This window comes from Phaethon lepturus, unplaced genomic scaffold (assembly GCF_000687285.1).
Source record: "Phaethon lepturus isolate BGI_N335 unplaced genomic scaffold, ASM68728v1 scaffold21548, whole genome shotgun sequence".
NCBI lineage: Eukaryota > Metazoa > Chordata > Aves > Phaethontiformes > Phaethontidae > Phaethon > Phaethon lepturus.
In genome coordinates this window covers 1589-14658 of record NW_010558691.1, presented here as the reverse complement: position 1 = coordinate 14658, position 13070 = coordinate 1589, and the positions used below count along the sequence as shown (strand labels likewise).

Genomic DNA, 13070 nt, shown 5'->3' with positions numbered 1-13070 from the left:
ACGGAAAGCTGAGCGGCTGTTCCGATGGCTTCTTACCCTTCAAAGCTGAAGAGGTGTGCAGGGAAGTGTCCTGCTGCTGCAAAAAGAACTTGCTTAAGTAACTGCAGGAGAAAATACATTTCTCCGGAGTTCAGGGGGAGTCATTAGGAGCTGCAGCAGGCTAAATGAAGCCTGTCCCAGCCTATAACCTGAGCAGCCTGCACGTCGTCAAAATGGCACTGGAACGGTAAGTAGCACTCTGTGTCCTATGGGGCCAGAGGGTGATTTTCCAAGCCCAAAGTTATAGGAGCTATATGTCGATGCCTTGTTTACAAGTCAAGGCTTTAATGAACTCTCTGTGCTTTGAAACTCCCCCTTCTGCCTCCTTCAGAGCCCTCTGCGTTACTGATCCTCGCCTGAGCCAAAAATCGTGCTCTTCCCTGCTTCGGCCTCTGCTGGGGCAGAGCAATGTGCTACCCACCCTCTGGTCATCTCCACGGAGAGACCGTCCCTGTGACCTTACGGGGGGAATATTGTCTCCTTTGGAACAGTTGGAGAGCACACCCTTCCTGCTGGAAACTCTGCCAGGGATGAGGGTTTTGCCAAAATCCCGAGGGAGGGAGGACAGGGCTTTTCTGAGAAGTGACGCATATCTCTACGGAAGCCACCAGGCACCGAATTTGGCACAGGTTTAAGGGGTGATACTTGTACCGTTTTACAACTTGAGATGCATAAGCAGCGTTCCTGGTAGCGTCTATGGAGCCCGTAGCGGTGTGGTAAATCGCTCTTTCATGGGGACCTCTGGATCGCAACTCCTCCGGTTAGGGCCATTTTTTATCGGATGACTTGTTATTGTCAAAACAGCTTCTTAATGCCCTGGATCAAACGTGCACTTGAGACAAGCGGTGTTGAAATGCGGCGCAGTGAGCCAGGCAGATAACCAAGGGGGGGAAGTGGATCATTTCGGATCCTTGCTGACCTTTTGATTGTAATCTCACTATTACTTAAACTGCATTTGCTCTCCCCAAAGCTCAGGTTTTACTGCTCTGATACCCATGTTTTAAAAAGGCATCCCTGATGTTACCCACAAGCTATCCATTCAAAAAAAAGGCGATTTCCAGCATGAGAAGTAAAATGATAAAATGATGAAGGGAAAACTACAGATGATAAAGATCGTCTGTTGTTGTACTAGAAAACTCGTCTTGGGAGCAAAGCAGATGACTGTTACTAAACTGTCAAAGGGGCAAAAACCTGTTCCTGGGGAGTGTGAACAATTTAATGTTCAGAAGTAAAACTGGGTAACAAAAGGAAGAGACAGTTAAGAGGCTGGGATGATATATATTTAACTCAGGGGTAAAATGGGATCTCTAACAGCTTGATGGTGGCTAAAAGTATTAGACAGGAACATTAAAAGGACATAAAAGACTCATAAAGAAACCCCATAAAGACCCGTGCACTGCAGCCTAGTACAAAAAAAGAAATGTATAGAGCAGAAATGAAAAGTTAGTGAAGGAAAAATGAAGCTCTGTAGTGTATTTTAAAAAATGAATAGGAGGAAGTTAACAGGAATGAGATGAAAGGCGATTTCTCGTTGCCAAGCATAAGTTACTACTGCCTAACGGACTGTGTGGCTTGGAGAGCTGCAGAAATGGGTTATTTTTACTTTGTTGTTTTTGGGTGGAATTTCCTAAAGCGGGAGAAACTCAGAAGTAAAATCTCCTTTGAAAGCCAGCAGGATTTTTATTCCCAACAAACCTACTTGCTTTTTGAAAAATCTTACCCTAAGTGCCATGAAGGAATACTGTCATATTCTGTGTTAAATTATAAGCACTGATTATACACAAATTTACAGAAGAATGTGGGGCTTTTTTTATAAAAATGATAGAACTCAGAATTTAGATAGATTAGATAAAAAGCATTTGTATTAAATCGTCCTTTTACCATCGTCCCTTGCCATAGAAGAAGAATGCTGAAATCACCCAGCTGTTTCACTCTCTCTTTTTAAGGAAGACTGAAATGATTGAAAATAATTTTTATGACACAGGCATCCCCATGCAGCATTTTGGATCTCTTCCAGTTGCCAATCATCCTAAAAAGGTTAGTAGTGTTGTTAGCTGGAAATCAAGCAGTCCTTAATGGAATGACATGATGTGCATGTTGGGTGGGAGCCTTCAGCTTAATGATGATTTTTGTGGCATTACACATGAACATTTTACAGTGGAAAAACAGTTATTTTTATCTCTTCCTTTGGCATTTTATGAATGGAGAAAGGTTTCCATTTGCAGTAAGCAGTACTTATTTAGGAGCTAGTGTGTCAATGTGTTCCCACCTGGTCTGATGTTGTTGAATTCCTTTTCTATGGTCTCTTCAGTGGTTGAGAGCATGAGGTTCCTCACGTAGAGGATTTTTACCGATGACATGGTGTCTTCATCCACCTCCACTTCTGGTTCTGCCCAGTCAACGGCAATAGGGTGTCCCCACAGCTGGATCCTTCCTTTAGAGGGATTGGCATGGTCAGTGTCAGACAGGATTTGGTTCCTCTCGCTTCTGCTCAGAGACTGTTTCACATGCAGTATGAACAGCAGAATAGGCCATTTCTACAAACGGGGCTGAAATAAGCCTTTCTAGCTCAAAGCACAGCTGCTTCGTTAACTCATTTCCAAAAGCAAATGGCCACAGTTTTCAGTGTGCTCCCGCTAATACCTTAGATTCCTGCACAAATGCAGTGTCCAGAATTAAAGAAGTGAAAATACGGCATGATTCACGAATGTCCTCGTTCCCTGGAGTGTTCTCTAAAGGGAAATGTTTTAATGAACTTATAAAAATCCACCTTTGGCTGCAAATGTTTCATTCCTTAGATAATTGGAAAGGGATCCAGAAGTCCCAACCAGATGAAATGAAACAGTAAGAGCAAGGATGTCTCTGTGTGCAAGTATTTGAAGTTGTACAGTCCCTGTTGGGTGAAGCTGCAGCAGTAGTAGAAAGGAAGGACGGAGAAAGTAACAAGGCATAAAACCGAGCGTGGGTGTGGAGGAGAAGCACATGGGCTCTGTTAACACTGGATCGAGCTGCTGAGGGCCAAGGAATTAAAAGAGCAAATAAAGAGGCAGTTAAAAGTGATGTTGTCACTGTGTTATCATGCTGAGGTCCATAACCATTTGCGTTGAGTCACCTAATCTGTTAAGTAATTGATTAGTCAATTAGTGATGTTTAGTATGCCATGAAAGCTGACTGCCATGGCCTTGTCTCGAAGATGTGCGAATCGCAGTGATGAGCAGCAGGAGAGCGGGTGAGGCAGAGTTACCTCTACATAGTGATGGTTTCATAGAATCACAAAATCATTTAGGTTGGAAAAGACCTTTAAGATCATCAAGTCCAACTGTAAACCTAACACTGCCAAGTCCACCATTAAACCATGTCGCTGAACACCACATCTACATGGCTTTTAAATCCCTCCAAGGATGGTGACTCCACCACTTCCCTGGGCAGCCTGTTCCAGTGTTTGACAACCCTTTCGGTGAAGAAATTTCTCCTAGTGTCTAGCCTAACCTCCCCCTGGCACAACTTAAGGCCATTTCCTCTCGTCCTATCGCTGGTTACTTGGGAGAAGAGACCAACACCCACCTCACCACAACCCCTTTCAGGTAGCTGTAGAGAGCGATGAGGGCTCCCCTCAGCCTCCTCTTCTCCAGACTGAACACCCCCAGTTCCCTCAGCCGCTCCTCATCAGACTTGTGCTCCAGACCCTTCATCAGCTCCGTTGCCCTTCTCTGGACATGCTCCAGCACCTCAACGTCCTTCTTGTAGTGAGGGGCCCAAAACTGGACACAGGATTCGAGGTGCGGCCTCACCAGTGCCCAGTACAGGGGCACGATCCCTGCCCTGCTCCTGATGGCCACACTATTACTTGATGGTCTTAAAGGTCTTTTCCAACCTTAATGATTTCTGATACAGGCCAGGATGCTATTGGCCTTCTTGGCCACCTGGGCACACTGCTGGCTCATGTTCAACCAGCACCCCCAGGTCCCTTTCTGCCGGGCTGCTCTCCAGCCACTCCTCCCCAAGCCTGTAGCATTGCATGGGGTTGCTGTGGCCGAAGTGCAGGACCCTGCACTTGGCCTTATTAAACCTCATACAGTTGACCTCGGCCCATCGATCCAGCCTGTCCAGATCCCTCTGCACAGCTCTCCTCCCCTCCAGCAGATCAACACTCCCACCCAACTTGGTGTCGTCTGCGAACTTACTGAGGGAACCCTTGATACCCTTGTCCAGATCAGTGATAGACATATTAAATGAAGATATAAAATGTCTTCTCCAGACAGCAATGTCTTTCCTCTTCTTTTGTTCCCTGTCCCTTCTGCACATCTTGCAGGGAGATCTTCCTCCCTTTCTCCTCAAAAGTCATTGAAATCTGGCCACTCACTAAGATCCAGTGCCCTGAATTCTGTGGCCAACTTTTTATCTGGCAGTTTTAATCAGCCCAACAGCTAGTTCTTTATATGTACAGTAAGGGACCATTTTCCATCTTAGCGGCATGGTAAGCGCTAGATATTCCCTCCAAATAATGAAATAAAATGTTTGCCTCTTCTGCAAATGTATAAGAGTAAGTGAGTCTGTGTTCTTTCTTTCTTTCTCTCTCTCTGATCTTTAGGACATGAAGGTTGGGTCCTCTGAGGCCTTAACCATGCTAAAACCTGGGAGAAACCCAAGGATGCCTATGCAGGTAGAGGGAAAATGAGAATCCTGCAAAACATTTTTTGAGAGATCTAAAAAAAGCCATCCTATCTTGCATCTCTGCTTGGATACGCCATGTAAGATAGGGTGGAACCTCCAAAATAGAGGAAAATTAGAGGGTGAGGGTAGAATTTGGACACCGGTTTTTCTATAACAGAAGTGACAATTAAGAAACAAAACAGAATGGGGCTGCTCCCTGCTAGGAAGGCTCATGAATGAGCTGGGGTTTGTTGAGTGAGGTTGGGCTGATGTTCAGCTTTCAGCACTGCCCCGTCTGACCCAGGCTTAGTGACCAGAAATAGAGAGATGACTGCTGATGGCAGCCAGCTGAAATGAAAGGCCATGTTCCCCTTTCTGAATTGCCATTTTCTGTTCAACAGTGGAAATAAGGACCTCGTTGACTTGCAGCAAGAAGCTAAGCTTTGTGCCTGCATTAGCTTCTTGCTAAAACCCAGTCTTCCTCCACCCTCTTGTTTAACCAGGAGATAGGACAAAGTTTTCATAAAAAGCATCTTCCTTTTTGACCATTTCTGTCTCTTCTACAGAGATCCCTGAAAGACCAGCAAGGTTCAGAGTAAAGGAAGTGTCTTGATAATGATATTCAATCTCACCTTCATCCAATGCATTAGCCAGAGACACATTCAGTTCTGGCTTGAAACTTTTTCCAAGTTCCTCCCGTATGCTTGCAACATCAGAAGACTCTGGCTCTGGCTCAGGCCTTTGAAATTCCCCAAACTGTTTACCGAGATGTCCCTAAATTGGAAATCACTAGCGCATTGCACATGTCTGTTCAGGGCTATGTGCTCATTCCCATCTGTCTCTGCCTTTGCTCAGGATTTCAAGTGCTCTGCTCCCTCAAGGCTGCCGTCGGCAGCTGTGGCTGCGCCTGCTCCTTCCTTCGGTCTCGATATAGAAACCATGAAAAAGTTGTGCTGAAGCACAGAGCAACTGAATGTGCTCCCACAATCAGGGAGATGCAAAACTGATGGAGAAAATGCAGAATAAAAGGAAAAATAGTCAGTGTGAGATATCCCACAATAGCTAAGTGTACTCGGCGCTCGAAATCAGGCTCATTTTTTTACAATTGAAAAAAAGGATTTGAATGACTTGTGGTGTCTCACAGGCTGTCACGTAGAAAGGGTGAAAGAAGGCTGGTGGGTTGTGAGCAAGTCTCAAAACAGAAGGTTTGTTGCATTGTTTCCCCAGCAAATGATCTGAGTTCGACAAAGCAGTGCAGGAGATGCTGAGCATAAGAAAGCATGAGAAAATTGGTGAAATCACTGCAAATGCCCTTAACGTTTAAGTGACTCCTTCATCTAACACCCACCAGACCTCCCTCTACTTCACAATGGTCTTTGAATGTCCTCAGCACTGAATTACATAGACTTATTCTTTATATTGTTGAAATCCTAAAGCAATTCCTCATTTGAATTTTTCTTCCCACAAGGAAAATATGAATTTTCAGGAACATCCTTAGTACATTCTCAAGGCTGATTATATTCTTAGATGCTTTCCTAGGTGATTCTCTCCAAGAGGCCATAAATGAGGCTATATTTTATATATAACCCAGGGTAACCACAGGATAATACATACCCTACAACAGAGCTGTATGGATACATCTAAGTCCATCTAGCTGGATTTTTAATAAATTCAAGCTCCTAAACAAAGAGCATGGATAATGAACATGGTGCTACATCAGGATCTGTAGTGAATTGCCCACCCCGCACCTCAGAGCCAGGGTGACTCCATCAGCCAGCCATCGTGTATTGGGGTCCCTCCTGGCTCTGAGTGTCTCTAGCAGCCAGGAGGCCAAAACCAAGCAGCCTTTGCTTCCTTGGGTACGTGGGTCCTCTGGAGACTTCGGTCTCACTGCAGAGCAAGACATACATAGATGACCACTGAGATGGAGCTGTCCCTACCAGCATCACCATCTGTACTAACCTGGGAGCAATTTCCTCCTGGCCATTGCCGCTGCCCGATGGCTTTCATATTCCACAAAAGCAAAACCCCGGTTTTTGGTTTTATCGGCTGCACTAGGGTAGACAATGACGTCCACGACTCCGTCCGTGACTTTCTTCATCTCTGCTAAAATTTCCTCCCTCTTCTTTGTTTTGGGGATTCCTCCCACAAAGAGGCGGCAGTTGTCCACGCTGGCACAGACTCCGAGGAGACGCCCATTCCTGCATGTAAACAACATGGCTGCTTTGTCAGGAATCAGGATCGGCTCCCAAAGAGAGAAAAAAATTAAAATAAAGCCCCCCTCTTGTCCCAAAACACAAGGTCAAACACAAGGCCTCCTGCTCCTGTGGCATGTGTTGCTTGAGACATTCAGGTGGTCTTGCTCAATGCAAGATCTAATGTGAAGGCTGCCACTGCTAAATTTGACATCAAAGTAATGCAGCACAGTTGAAATGAGAGATTTGAGATCACAGAGAAACCAAAGCTGAATTTTGCTTTTGCTTACCGCGATTTTCCCTTTTTCTACTTGCAAAAACAGCTGCTACCAGGCAACTGTACCTACCACCCGTGGTCACAGTAGTGATTCTTGTGTTGCCACCAGTATAAGCCGGGATTCATTGTGTTCACCAGTAGCTTCCCAGTCACCATTGGGCCTCATGACTGAGCTTTAGGGGAAAGAAAACCCCTTGTCATGGGGAGACACTATTTGGGGGCTTACTGATGCCAACCGTTGTGCAGACCCCAAAGTAAAAATTTCCTTACATGCACTTTGCTCACCTCTTTGTGGTCCAAGCACCTCTTGCAGGTCTTGCGAAGTTAAAAATATCTTTAGAGGAGTCTTTGGAACAAGGGAAGTAAGCAGAGGAGGTGGAGGTGGATGAAGTCTGATCTTTAAGACCCTCCAGCCTCTCATAAAAATTATGTTTCCAAGCTCTTCCCATGTGCCCTGTGACCTGCTCATCTTTAAGGTTGCTAATAAAGCAATTCACAACTCATCTTTTTTCTTTTTTTTTTTTAAATGAAAGCCACAAAATCACCAGAATGGTTTATCTCTCAGTGCTTCTAAGCAAAGGCATCTACTCATCCCATTTTGAACTGGAGAAAAACATTAAATGCGGTTGAAATCAAAACATAACATCTTGGTGGGCCCATATGTTGTTGATTTCTGGGTGTTTTGTTCCCAATTTTTAGTCACAAACATGAGGTCCTTTTCTGTTCCTATCTATCAGGAAATGTCACTGTTTTGCCCATTGGTTTCCATCACATTTATTTCACCATTTTTTGCAATCGCTCTGTCTCCCAGAACATATCTGCAGTATAGCTCATGAGAGACTGTGGATAGGAACAAATCAACAAAAAACAGCCCAGAGGGGAACTTGAAACAGATAGCAGTGGTTAGGCAAAAGGTAATTTGATCCAAAGCAAAATATTTTTTTCAATGTTCTGGTAGATTTTTTTTTTGTAAGAAAGAAATTTCCTGCAAAAGATTTTTGGCTCTAATGAGTCCTACGTATTCTTTGTACTACGGCATAAAGCAATGACTGCACAGGGAGACAAGAAGTGACTTCTTCTTAAAGATTAGGTATTTAAATACCCTTCCTCTGGGCTGCAAGGGAAAATACACTGTACATAACAAAATAGATTAATATATACGATTCAAAGTTGATGTGAAGGTGTTTGCCATGCTTACCTAATTTCATAATTATTGAGTTGCTTTATTGCGTTCTTCGCCTCCTGTTTATTTGAGAAGGTCACAAAGGCATAGCCCCTGTTGTTGCCGTTAAAGTCCATCATCATTCTCATTTCATAGATTTTGCCAATCTGCAAATAGAAAGCAAAGTAATTCTGAAAGAGAGGTTTGTCAGCAGAGTGGGAGGTGTTTAAACAAGAGCGGGTGCTTCCTTGACTATATCACATCAGAGCCCCACCAAGTCAAGCATAGTCTGGGCCAAATCATCTTCAGTTCAGCCTTGAAATGCAGCTTTGATCATCGGTAACCTGCAGTACAACTACCCACCATAAAGTCTTACTTTTTCACACAGTGGTATAAGTTCATCTTCAAAGAGGTCTCGGGGCAGTTTCCCAATAAAGATCTCACACCCCCTCTCTGGCGGAGGACCGTCCCAGCCAGGTGGTGGGCCTCCATATTTCCTCTGCCCATTTTCCTGCCACAGAGAAAAATAAAATGATGGTTTAAATGTAGATTTAAAATGTGGATGTAACTAACCCCTTCTCAGGGGTTTAATGACACTTTAAACACGCTCCATTACCAGTGGGCTGGAGGCAGACGCCCTCCTTCCCTGCAAGGAGCAACTGTTTGCAGGATCATCAGAGATAGCACAGTGTGCATTGGCTTCCCACAGTGCCATATCTACTGAAAGGCTTTGATATCCCCCTTAGTATGCTGGTGATGTACTGGGAAAGGTTCTGGTCTGTACCTAGCTGAGTTTTGCTAAGGAACATGCAGCAGTGCATGATCTGCAACTCAATTGCTTTAGATGTCCAAGATCTAAAGTCAAATACCTCCTTGAAAAATGGAGGTCTTCTTGGCTATGGGAGGTGAGTCTCCGTGAACTGTGTGTTAGTTCTGGGCTGTGTAATATAACACTTGCAAAATTTATAACTTGTCATGATTCTTCACCCGATCATAAACATTTATTAGCAATGATGTTGCCTCTTATTTTAGTAATTGATGGAGAGCTTCCAATACAGACCGAAGGAAAAATACTGGAAGGGTCATGTTTGAAAGCAGAAGGAGTTTCCAAAAGCAGAAGGCATCTGGACCTCAGAAAATGCTAACATAGGAGGAAAACCGGGGCTTAAGGTAGAAATTTGGAGAGAGAGGTGGACAGAGTGAAAGGGGCCAGCCAGGGAGCCCAAGGCATCGTTGCCAGTAGGTGATACTGGAGCTGCTCAATGCACTTGAAAAAAGATGTTTGTGCCAACAGTTGGGCTTGGCAAAGTGGTAGCAACACCTGGCACAAGGTGTGGTGAGGACCTGGGCCTGGAGATGGGCATGGAAGGATGGTGCATCCCAACGCCCACCCCTTCCTGCACCCAGAGGCGGTGAAGCACTTTCTCTAACTGTGCCGAGGATTTCAGAGGGAGCTCAGCAGGGGAGGAGGTCTGGCCAGGAGATGACAGAAGCAACCCTACAGAGGGGACAGAGGAGGGCCGTGGATGTGGGGAGACCATGCAACGGGCAAAAGATGATGCCTGCCTACCCAGGAGTTTCTTTAGGCAGGGAACAAATCTTGGCCCAAAATAATATACAAAGATGGCAAGACCAGCCAATATTTCCTCTTTTTGCTAAGTATTTGCTAGGTGAGTGTGTTTCTGTTCTCCTCTCCTATTTTTAAACATCTTTCCTGTATTTCTCATCTTCCTGCCTTCCTTCCTTCCTTCCTTCCTTCCTTCCTTCCTTCCTTCCTTCCTTCCTTCCTTCCTTCCTTCGGATCTGGGACTCCGGTCATTTTTTCTATTTTTGGTTCGCTGATTATTTCCGTAGTCATTTCTCACTCTGGGATTATTCCAGGCAAGTAAATGCTTGTACAGCTGGCTTGAGAGGAAGGCCTAAAGCGCGTAAGCAAACAGGGATCCTTACAGGAAAATAAGAATATATATCACAAGCTCTTTCAGTTTTCCTGAGCCTCTGACAGGCCCAGAACTACCCACGCTCATTCCTGTTTTGCAAATGTTTTCAGCATAGAGATGGAGTCATGGGGACATTGGAATTCATGAGTGAATTCTTACAGCAAATCTAACAGGAAGACCGTGATGCTTCAGGCTGTTTTTCTGCCCCCAGTTTTGATGAACTGAGCACGTTGCTGGCATGGGATTTTTCTGTCTTTTGAGCTATTTGTTAGGTGAAGACAAAAAGTGATGGTTGTGGTTTGTGTTGTGGTCATCTGCAATTTTCACTGGCGTGCCAGCTGGAGGAAGAAGCTGATCACCTGGAGGAATGCTGAGCTCATCAATAATGGTCTGAAATGGCCAGAGGAGTCTTACTGTCCCACTTTACGCCAAGTGAGAGACAATCAATCAAACAGTTCTTTTTTTTTTTTCATTTTGTCAATGTATGTGGAAGCTGGCGTGCGAGGAGGCACTGCAAGACATAAAGCCTTCTCTCAATGCGCAGTAGCTTTGCTTGTGGCTTGAAGGCAGCATCGCAACAATTTTGCCTTGGCAAAGTGTCTGAGGGGAAGCAGGACTTCATTGTCCCCTTCACAAAGATGAGTGAGCCTTGTGTGCATTGGAGAAGTGGTGTTTGGCTGTACCGGTAGATAGGTTGGAAGAAAAGCCCAGAGAGACATGGAAAAGGAGGAATTGGGGGGGGGGGGAATAAAATGGCAAGCTTGGAATGGAAAAGGTAGAGAGAAAGAAGATACTGGGGGGGCATTGGGGCTGGCGGTTGAACTCTGTGGTTGAGCAATGAGATATAGCCAGATGTGACAGTATGAAAAACTGAAGACCAGGATAAAGAAAGCCACAGTAAATATACAACATAAGGAAGTTATTTATCTTCTGGGTCAGCTACAGCAGAAAGCCTCCTCAAGGGCAACAAACCCAGCTGCTGGCCTGGTTCTGGGGCGCAGGCAGGATTAAGGGCCATAGGAAAAAGCTTTTTCCCAGGAGTCTCAGTTTTTGCTTTGGGCTGTTGTGCCCTCTAGTGCTACATGAAGCAAGGCAAAGTTCAAGGCAGCCACCTGCCTAAAATTCCCTATTTTCAGTCACTTCTTCCAGGATGCAAGGTTGGTCATATTAGTACCCAGCTAATTTAGCTTGTTAGCTTGTTTTGGTCATGCTAACAGAGAAAGACTTCTGCAGATGGCTTCTGAAGGACATTCCCAGTCTCCACCTGGCCTAACCAGAGGAGGCTTGGCACTTGGAGATTGAAGACTAAACCGGGAGCAAACCTTTGGTGTTGGGGCAGGTAAAGCACCTGCCTCACGTGCACTTGTATGTGTGCAGGGATCTGTACAAAAGGCGGATCTGGAGGTGACGCGTTGGACATCCTGCAGCCAAGTCTGGACCTACGCTCTTCTGAAACTTTGCCTAGTGGGTTTTCTTTGCTATGCTACCACTGCAGCCGTGGTTTTGAGACAGCAATCCCAACCTTTCCCAACATTTAGCAATGCTCAGGGTTTTTTTCCACCCTTATCATAATTTGGCATCGTGCAAAGAATTCCTGGAGGAGCAAGATCCCGCTTCATAAAAAGACAGCATCTACCACACGTAGGTATGTGCAGCACATATGTTCGAGAAAGACAGACAGGAGAAGAAACGAGCAAGGAGCACTTCATGCGTAAAGATTTGCTGCTCAAGCCCCTGATGCAAGGTATCGCTTCGGGATGAAGCCAGACTCTGTGCACAAAAGGACGTGACCGTGAGTTCCTACCTGGATCAAATTATATCCCGTTCGCTGAATTAATGCACGGAGGGCGGCTTCTTTCTGTGTGCCGGTCAATCCATCCCCGGATTTGTGATTTGATTCCATTGTGAGTGATTATCAGCAAAAAATCAGGTTAATTAGGGGTGCTCACTGCAATCAAATTTAAGATAAATTAAATAAATTAATATGGCTAGGAGGAGAAAGTCCACCCTCCTGAGAAAGTTAACAGGATCATTCTTCCTAAATCATTCATTCTGTGATAAAAACAAAACACCACAGACCATGGAAAAAGGAAAAACATCCCCCTCTGACATGTTGCATGAAAATAAACAGCATTTAAACCCACAGTCAGATTTTTGGACAGTACTCCAGTGAGATGCAGTGGGATATTGTAGCACATCGGCGCACGTGTCTTGGGAGAGAAACACATGTCAGATGCCTCATCCTGCGCTGACTACACGGTGATGAGTCCTTCATGCCATTGCATCTTGTTGATGCTGGAAAGGGAACCCCATGCAAGCCATGTCCAGCGCTTTATAAGAAACAAGACCTAGGTCCAGATTTGGCCTATTTTTAAAAATCAAGAACATGGGAGAACTTCAGATCTGTATCTAGGTTCAGGGCTGGGACAACCTCGGGTTCAGATGTTTTGATTCAGAGCTGTAATTTTAGATCTTGTCTACTTAAAGATGGGTTTTTTTCAAGTTTTGGGTTTGGGTTGAGACCACCATAAAGCTGAACTTCAAATCTGAATTGGGTTACACACTGGCAAAGGGGATTTATAAGATGGACTTGCTGCCTACAATTTCAGGCTGCCCCATTTTTCCCACGTGCTGAGCCTTGAGCTTGTGCAAAAACCACTTGTATGAGCCAGACATAGAAACACGTTCTGCAGATGAAACACTGAGCTTGAAGACTCGTGGTGATGGGCTAATGCTGAACACCAGCAAGAGCAAAACCAGTTGCCTCCTGTGGCCCTCATAGCCAGGACATGTGCTGTGGGCTG

At 45.0% G+C, this 13070-nt stretch overlaps 1 protein-coding gene across 2 annotated transcripts in view; it reads right to left on the bottom strand.

The window, feature by feature from the left end:
• A1CF (APOBEC1 complementation factor) overlaps positions 1 to 12169 on the bottom strand; it is a 22019-nt gene extending 9850 nt beyond the window's left edge. For both annotated transcript variants that reach the window (XM_010293151.1, XM_010293150.1), the window contains exons 1-5: positions 12071 to 12169; positions 8703 to 8837; positions 8363 to 8493; positions 6655 to 6893; positions 2309 to 2473 (exon numbers count right to left, since the gene is read on the bottom strand). In XM_010293151.1, the coding sequence (XP_010291453.1) occupies positions 2309 to 2473; positions 6655 to 6893; positions 8363 to 8493; positions 8703 to 8837; positions 12071 to 12169 (769 nt within the window). The remainder of the gene's footprint in view (positions 1 to 2308; positions 2474 to 6654; positions 6894 to 8362; positions 8494 to 8702; positions 8838 to 12070) is intronic.
• Positions 12170 to 13070: the final 901 nt, after the last annotated feature.